Here is a 9,174-nt window from a genome sequence, read left to right on the forward strand (position 1 = left end):
ATTAAAGAGACAGGCAGCTTTCCACTGAGCTGGATCCACCAAGGGGACCAATGCCCTCTCTCTAACATCCACCAGCATGTAGTTGGACCATCTTTGCAGCAGGTACTATGCCAATCTGCATACATTTTGCTCGGGTGCTACCATAGTAAATTAGAGCTGAGATTAGAATGCTATCATAAAGAAGATTAGTAAAGAAATACAGCTTCAGAAGGTTCCGGGTTTCAAAATGTAATGTTGTCATTGAGAGGGTATTAAATGGCTTTACAGCTATTTATTTAATATGTATTCCCAAAGCATCCAGAGATGGCGCCATCTGTTGTCCTTGAAGTAGGCCCACTGTATGAAAACTCAATGGCTTTGTGTCATTAGAGGGGCGTGATGAAAAGGGCTCAGCTTTGGTGTTAAGACTCTGATTTTTGGAGTCTCTGGTACCACCTAGTGGGCGTGAAGTGTACTGCCTTGTCATGAATATGAGTGAAGTGACAATGTGGGAATTTGAACCTGCAGCCTCTTACTATGCAATGGCATGCTCAACCACTGAGCTCCAGCCTCCCTATCCACGGGTCTGATACGTTTATGTGTGCGTCTTTTTAGACTGCCAACACCACCAACCTGAGCCACATGGTAACCGGGCTGAAGCCCAACACTCTGTACGAGTTCTCCGTCATGGTGACCAAGGGCAGGAGGACCAGCACCTGGAGCATGACCGCTCAGGGGACCACGTTTGAGACTAGTATGACCGACACACACACACACGCGTAATAAGCACTTAGAACAGTACATACACTCCAGAACAATAACCATGTGTTCACACTCAAATGTCCTCAGCACAAACAAGCACAAACACCAACACATCATTACTATAACAGTCCTTTTCTATTATTTGCGCCCCCTGAAGTGAAGTACACCTAATGAATAATTATTGGTTTTCGTTCAACAGTACCCAGCTCCTCCCCCAAAGATGTGACGGTAGTGAGCAAAGAGACTAAGCCGAGGACCATCATCGTAAACTGGCAACCACCCTCGGAGGCCAACGGCAAAATCACGGGTGAGCCACACACTCTTTCGCTTGTATCTCCCTCCTCAGTGCTAAACACACACACACACTCATGTATATAAACATACCTGGTATTTTGGATTAATAAAATACAAATAAAAATATTTTCTTAGGCTTAAGGCTGTCGGTCAGACGGACGTCATTTGAAATGGAAATGTGATATTTTGAATTCACCAAACGGGAAGATAGAGAAGCTTATCAGTTGTCTAAGCCCCCAATTCCCCCCCACCCCTCTCCTGCTGTCTCTCTCCCACTCTCCTCCTTTCTCTCTCCCTTTGAACCTATTGTCCCCCCCTCCCCATTCCGACTGTATGATAACTCCACCTCCTCATCACCTACCCCAGGCTACATTATCTACTACAGCACTGATGTGAACGCAGAGGTGCATGACTGGGTGATCGAGCCGGTGGTGGGAAACCGTCTGACCCACCAGATCCAGGAGCTCACGCTGGACACCACCTACTACTTCAAGATCCAGGCACGCAACTCCAAGGGCATGGGCCCCATGTCGGAGGCGGTGCACTTCCGCACGCCCAAGAGTAAGTCTGCTGTACTCCGAGGAGGGGTAGGGAATAGTGACAATGCAGAAACTGTATGGGTGAAAGGAGACAAAGTAGTTCTATGACATGTTCTCTCTGTAGTTGGGTGTTAAAATGAATTCCAAGTGAGAAACCTCCTCTCTGATTTGGGCTGCCTTTCTATAGACGCTTTTCTTATCCTAACACTACTTGGGGTGAACTCTCAGGGCTTTCTCCTGAGACATCTCTCCCGCTTATCTCACACTGTATCCTTCTCTCTCTATTTCTCCTGTATCCTTCTGCTCCTGTACCACACCTCCTCTCCGCTTCTCCTCAGTGTTTTGTTTCCACACTCTCTCCCCATCCATCCTCGCTCCGACCCCTTCTCCCACTCTATCTCTCTCGCCCCCCTCTAACCAGTGTCCTTTGTATTTTCTTTCCCTCCTCCCTGGCTACTGTCTCCTTTGGCCTGTTTAGCTGAATCCTCTGACAAAATGGCTAATGACCAAGGTAAACCTCCCTCCCTCTTTCTTTCACTCTTACTTACTTCCAAATGGTGGCTATGGTGGTTCTTGGGTTATATTCTTATGGTTTTTTTCCTCTGGTCCCAAGTCTTCTGGGAGAATGTTGGGATGTTACATGCAAATCTCTTTTACAGGTATAGCGATGACAAACCAATCATAGAATGTAAATGTAATGTATATTAAATATGTAGAACCCTGACTGTCCACTGAACAAACATAAATCAAATTCATAATTCCCATTGTTTAAACGCGCAAATGCAAAATACTAGAAATGTTACAAATGTAATATTACATTTTTCATGTGATAGCCATTCATTAGGATCAAATGAATGTGTTTTAATGTCGGATTTCCTTATATTAACTGTTACTCAAATGTTTTAATCTCTAATCTTGGTCCCTTGTACTGGTTTGAATCTGTGTAGTAAGGAACTGTTGCGTATATCATCAATCACAGCAAAGTTTGAAAACGCCAACATTGTTCCTGTCTACTCTTTCTCAGCCTCTAATTTGCCAATAAAACCAGGCAGCAACCAGCCACCTCCAAACCATGGTCCTGGGTCTCCAGTTGGTAATATCCTCTCTTCTTAAGGTCTTAACTGTCAGCTCTAAGGTCTTGAACCCAATAGGGAGATGTGTAAAAGTGGAGTGTGTACAAATCTTGATACATACACACACACACACACACACACACACACAAACACAGACAACAGCTTTACAGTGGTGTAGTAGGTTCACTGTGGCTCTTCCGTGTCTCTGTGTAGGTAACCCAGGGATGACCGGCAGTGGGGACAACCATATCCTGGTCATCGTCATCATCATCTCTGTTGGAGCGTTCACCATTATCGTGGTGGTGGTCGGGGCCTTCCTCTGCACACGGCGCACCACCTCACACCAGAAAAAGTGAGCACTGGCTGCTATAACAAACGGGTCACTTGTTTCCTCAGACATTTTCTTCACCCTTTCTGTCTTTTTCACTACTCATTTCCATGACTTGTTTTCAATAAATGTTCTTTACCTGACACATACAAACACACGCACGTGACTGATTTTGACAACATTGTCTTCCCACCCCCTACAGAAAGCGAGCGGCATCCAAGTCGTCCAACGGCTCCCACAAGTACAAGGGCAACTCCAAGGACCTGAAGCCGCCTGACTTGTGGATCCACCACGAGAGGCTGGAGCTCAAACCAATGGACAAGTCACCAGAACCCAACCCGGTGATGACCGACACCCCCATCCCACGCACCTCCCAGGACATCACCCCAGCAGAGGCCAGCCTGGAGAAGCCCATGCTGCAGCAGAGACGCAACTCCTACCGTGGTGAGCCTCCCGAACACGGAGGGTCCAGCTTCAGAGGCTGGGAGGCCAACAGGCTAGGAGATTGACAGGCAGGATTTGATGGGGTGTTACCATCAAGACAACAGGAAAACTGAAGAAAAAACTACTGAAATAGCTATAGCTAGCTATGATGTATCTCAGTTAGACCAACTAAAAAGCTGTATACCAACAAATTTACACCATAAAAAATAGTGGAGCTAGTTTATAGATGATTTTTGACTCTTTAATGTGAAGAGTAATAACGTAGTAGTTCACTAATGTTAAAAACAAATGGAAGTAGCAGATGATTGAGTGATTTGTCTCAGTTGCTTATTTTAATGAACTGTGTGGTTTATTAGCCTAGTCATACATCGGTTCAGCCCAAATCTCTCATTCTCATGCCAAACATTCCTGCTTGTCATGCATTTCACTAACTGCTGGTGTTTCCCCCTCAACAACTGTGCTTCAAAAGGATTAACTGTAGTCACAAACTAATAGGACAACACCTTACTATTTTGTGAATGAATTACATCTTTAATAGCCTTCAGTGCCAGAGATGACAAGGGAGATACGTTGGCACTTGTCTTTCTCTCATTGGATGGTTTCTGCCATGACTTCTAGGACACGAATCAGAGGACAGTATGTCTACGTTGTCAGGGCGACGGGGGATGAGGCCTAAAATGATGATGCCCTTTGATGCACAGCCCCCTCAGCGTAAGTGTGTGTGTGTGTGTGTGTGTGTGTTTGCACAAGCAAGCAAGCATGTAAGTGAGAGAGCCTGTGTTTGTGTGTTTGAGAGACAAGGTTGGTTTCTCTTTCAGGTCAACACTAAAGAGTGAATAAAATATCCACAAAGATTTTACTTCTACGAAGAAGCACATGAATAGCTAGTACTCACGGTTATGTAAACAAAAGCCTGGCCTTGACATGCATGAGTCTGATGCCTGCATGAATGGATATATCCTCCTTAAACTTGCAGCATTAATAAAGTGCTGTTGGGGAACTCAATGTCAGTGTTTAAGCAGCGACATTCATTCATTTGAAGTGTGAAATTACTTTCTATCTTTGGCATTTTTGCCAGGATAAGGCCAAAGTATTTTCTTTTATGGAAGTCTTAAGGCAGTGCATTTTAGTAGAGTTGTTCTTTTGTAATGTAATTATTTGACTTAATGACTTGGGAAAGCCAATATCTGATATGTGCGTGTCGGTGCATTTGAAGATCATTCCTTCAGAAATCTTCTGTCAGTGTGGCTGGTTAAACGTCTTGTCCTGTGTGTGTCAATTCACAGCCGTGATTAGCGCTCACCCCATCCATTCCCTTGATAACCATCACCACCATTATCACACGGGCAGCCTGGCATCCCCGACGCGCAGCTACCTCCAACACCACCAGAGCAGTGCCCACCTGCGCCCGCACGCATGTGCCACGCCCAGCTCCTATCTAGACAGGGTGGACTCCACAGGTGAGATGCTCACCCGGCGGATGGCTGGGCAGAGGACAGGACAAGGCCCATCTGCCGAGCCCACCTGTTAACAACTCATTCTGCTCCGGTCTCTGCCTTCATTCTTTCATTCATTCATTCACTACTTCATTCATTTCTTCACTCACTCATTTTAGGCAGTTGTGTTTGTAGAAAAGTTGCGGAAAGGATTTGTTGTGGACAACCCTTGCTTCCTTCCTCCATTTTCATGTATATATGTTTCAGCTCCTCTAACCTGTACAGCTTCTTCCAGCTTATTTCTGTTTTGTGTGTCCTTATCTACTCACTGTCCTCTTAAAGTGCTCTCTTAGAGGAAATGAAATGTGCAATGCTGCACGCTCCCAGGGATTAAAGCTAGTGAGTGCGTGAGGACTCAAATGAAGGCAGTCTGTAGTTTGATGTTAGTTTTATTTCCCCCTTCCTACCACATTGTGACTGTTGGCACCTTAATGAAGTCGGTACAGCCTAACAACACCGTAAAAAAAAAATGGTTATTGAAGAGACTGCCTCTGTCATCTGTTATGTACATCCTATACATATTATGGATGTTAACCCTTGTTTCCCCCTCTGTGAATATGAACAAAATTGGTTAGGCAGAACAAATATTAACGATTTTACAAGTCTATCCAAGTTTATTCATATTCGAAAGGATTCAAACAGGCTTCCAAGAGTAGGCTTCGGTTATCACATCCATTTGTCTCACCCCACTCCCTCCGTCCTCTCCCCGTCCTCCTCCCTTTCTCCCCTCCAGAGTCAGTCAGGAACACCCCGAGCGTGGAGCCAGTTATTACCTCATCACAGCCATCCTGCGCGTCCGAGCACGCCGACCCGGACGGCAGCTACCACGGCTCCACTGCCACCGATGAGGAGCCTAGCTTTGCCAGCAACCCGCCCACGGCCCACGTGCGCCCCACACACCCACTCAAAAGCTTTGCCGTGCCCGCCATCCCCGCCATAACCTTTGAGTCGCCTGCCCTGCCCAGCACACCGCTGCTCGCCCAGGCTGGTGAGGAGCACATACCAGTCAGGGACTCAGTAGAACAGATGTTAGCTCAAACTGCTCTAGCTAGCTACGATGTATCTCAGTTAGACAGAGGTAGAAGACTAGGAATCTTGCGAGTGATAAAGGTCGTCATTCTGACTGTGTGGTGTTGCAGGGCCCTCCTCTCACCCCCACGTGGTGAAGACGGCCTCCATTGGCACACTGGGTAGAACACGCACGCCCATGCCAGTCACGGTTCCCAGTGCCCCAGATGTGCCAGAGACCAGCAAGATGTTGGAGGACGTTGACAGTGTGAGTATAGCACCTTTTATAGTCTTCAATAGATTTGAAGTAGCTTTATCAGGAACTGTGACAAGGTATTTGTCACAAACATGTAGGAACTTGCAAATATTCACTTAATCAGTTGAAGCTAGTGATATTTCATCAACAAAGACAATTAATTTCATTCACATTTCATGAACATGCCATATATTCCTTTGTAAACACTTAAATGCTAAGTTTTTCATTCGGTTATTGAATTTTAACCTCATTCTTGTCTCCTTTCTCTCTTCATTCTTTTTCAACTTGTTGCCTCATTCTCTCACCATTTTATGTTGGTGTTGTCGGCTGCTTTGGAAATAATTTGATTGAAATCCTATTAATGGCTTGATTAATTAATTTACCTCTGTAAACCTCATCATTTGAATGATTTTGGGCACTGTCTTCCCTAATCCATGTCTGGCTACTGAATGTGTTGACATTGGCTTCATTTGTTTCATTCATTGTGTCCTTTGGTTACCGCTTTTGTTCTTGCAACGCAGTCCCATTGACCTTCCCTCAACCCCCCCCCCCCCCCCCCCCTTTCATCCCATCTCGTGTCACCTCTTGGCCTTGTTCTACGAACCACCCTAACTGACCCTAACCCTGTCCTCTCCTCCCCCAGGTGCTTGCCTCCCTTGCCCCTTGCCCCTCCCCCGCCCCCCGCAGTAACCCTGTTCCTCTCCCTCAGAGCTACGAACCCGATGAGCTGACGGAGGAGATGGCCCACCTAGAGGGCTTGATGAAGGACCTGAATGCCATAACCACAACCTAAACACACATACTCTTGCGCACACACACAGCTGCAACACAGGCAGACAAACATTGCACACACACTGACGAACACACTAAATGAATATACATTTACATGCACACCAGAAGAAATACACACTCACGTAAATCCCCTCAGCATTCTGGGAGCCAGAGGCCCACGGACACAAAATGGCTGACGCTCATGGTTCTCACACCCTTTGCAGAGAAACATTTAAAAAAATACTCCAGACTAAACCTTTCAAACTTTGCCTCACCTTGCTCAGTCTCAGGAAGGAGATGGCCATTTTAAGAGGAAAAAAACAAGATGCTTCAACCTTTTTATGAAGAAACATTCTCAGAGACGATAATCTAACATTGGTCGCTTTCAGCTGGATGATTGTGAATTTTTATCAGCAAAAAAATGAAAAGGTTTGCGTTGCCGTAGTTTTTACGACGGCAATTATTATTATCTTTATTTTTTTCCCAAGACAAAAGGAAAAGTCCAAAATATGCCGGTATTGATGTTGGTGCTCGTAAGGCACAGTCTACACACAGTGTTTGTTTGATTAGTGTCATTTCTTTGTGCATTTCCGTATCTATTGCCCTGTTTCAGTGAAGTGAACATTGGATAGCAGTCCTCTCTCTGTCTCCATAAAACGGTCATTTTTATAGCTATCATTTTGATCCATTTATGTCTTTCTCTCCCTGTGCTCTGTCATATATTGTGCCATGTCTTTAATTATTTTTCTAATATGTCTTATGTATAATAATTTTTTACATGCATATCCTAATAGATATGTACAAATGTTGTTTTTTTTACTGCATAATTTTGTCTATTCCTTTTGGTTTCATTGTTATTTGGGATGAGTGACAAATGAACTCTCAAAGCTCTTTTTCAATATCAACAAGGAAAGATGCCTTGTGCGTGGCTACAGTACATTTGAATGAATTCTTGCATTCTTCTCTGGCATTCTGTTGTACATTGAAATGTTCAGTCAGTTTATTTTTTGTGGGAGCTCTGTTTAAAAAGCCTTACTGCTGTGTTCAGGCGTCGACTCAATAATGACTTGGTCCTCCTGGGAAGTTGTTTGAGTTACACTGTGACAATTCTGCCGAGTTCCCTCCTACAAACCAGTTTCGCCTCTGTGCGAGGCTTGTAGCTTGGTGCTGATTTTTCACCTGTTTGTTGGATATTAAATCCTGGCAGCATCTATACTGGCCACTCGGCTAGTCGATTTCTCACTCCAAACCTCAAATTCTACCCAGTTGACCATTCATGGCAGTTGAATCCTGATATATTGTCTGATATTCTATGAAATGTGTGTCTTGTTTCCAAGAGAGCCAATATTTGGTTGAAGAGGTTTTCTTTGTTAAACGAGGTTTTATCAATAATGGAGAAGTGGTTTAATATTACCTGAGGTCTCTTTCAGACACTACATGCTGTATAGGCTCTTTTTAAATGTTACATACAAAGATGTTGGCCTTTTGAATAGAACTCCCTGAATCAGTTTTTTTTTTTTTTACTTGTAGTTTGTTTTGTATGAAGAAAGAGAGAAACGTGTTCTTTACACAATTACAATGTAAAAAGAAAAAAATTAAAATATGTTGATGTAAGAAACTAGTTTTTCATCTACCCTCTTACCCAAAGAAATTTTTCATTGCAATCATAGTTGTTTGCTCTACTTTTGTGAATACCATGTTTCTCATAATGTACATCCTCATGAATGTCAATATAACTGTAAGAGATTTTAAACTATGGATTCAAAAGGAACATGTTAAGAAAAATGTTGAGCAAAGAGGAGAAAATGACCTGGACTATTCATTGGGAAATAACCTATTAAGTTGTAGACAGTCAAACCTGTATTGCACTTTTTCAATTTTTGGAAAAATACATTTCTTACATATTTTGTGTTTTAAATAGAAAGCTATGTTTGTGTAACGTAGTGTCCTAGGTTAGCAGCAGGCAGCTCGTCTTGTTTTTATGTTCATTTTGCTTCTGAGATAATATGAATTTGAGCGGCGGGGGTTTTACTGTGCTGCTGATGAGGAATTATGTTGTTGCTTGTTTCTGTACAGAGATCTCTTTTTGCTTTCTGTAGAAAATTCTGTGGCTTTTTAAAAAAAATCTAAAAAGTTTGGAAAAAATAAGATCTTTTTTTTTTTTTATTGGTGCTCCTATACTTTGTGTATACAAACTATTATTAATACTAACAAAGTTCATGTT

At 43.5% G+C, this 9,174-nt stretch overlaps 1 protein-coding gene across 1 annotated transcript in view; it reads left to right on the plus strand.

The window, feature by feature from the left end:
• neo1a (neogenin 1a) overlaps positions 1–9,174 on the plus strand; it is a 113,829-nt gene extending 104,655 nt beyond the window's left edge. The window contains exons 18-28 of the mRNA XM_067249025.1: positions 595–733; positions 941–1,048; positions 1,402–1,596; positions 2,599–2,667; positions 2,861–2,999; positions 3,178–3,419; positions 4,038–4,130; positions 4,706–4,879; positions 5,649–5,903; positions 6,055–6,191; positions 6,889–9,174. Of these exons, the coding sequence (XP_067105126.1) occupies positions 595–733; positions 941–1,048; positions 1,402–1,596; positions 2,599–2,667; positions 2,861–2,999; positions 3,178–3,419; positions 4,038–4,130; positions 4,706–4,879; positions 5,649–5,903; positions 6,055–6,191; positions 6,889–6,972 (1,635 nt within the window). The 3' untranslated portion in view covers positions 6,973–9,174. The remainder of the gene's footprint in view (positions 1–594; positions 734–940; positions 1,049–1,401; positions 1,597–2,598; positions 2,668–2,860; positions 3,000–3,177; positions 3,420–4,037; positions 4,131–4,705; positions 4,880–5,648; positions 5,904–6,054; positions 6,192–6,888) is intronic.

The sequence above is a fragment of the Osmerus mordax genome, chromosome 13 (assembly GCF_038355195.1).
Source record: "Osmerus mordax isolate fOsmMor3 chromosome 13, fOsmMor3.pri, whole genome shotgun sequence".
NCBI lineage: Eukaryota > Metazoa > Chordata > Actinopteri > Osmeriformes > Osmeridae > Osmerus > Osmerus mordax.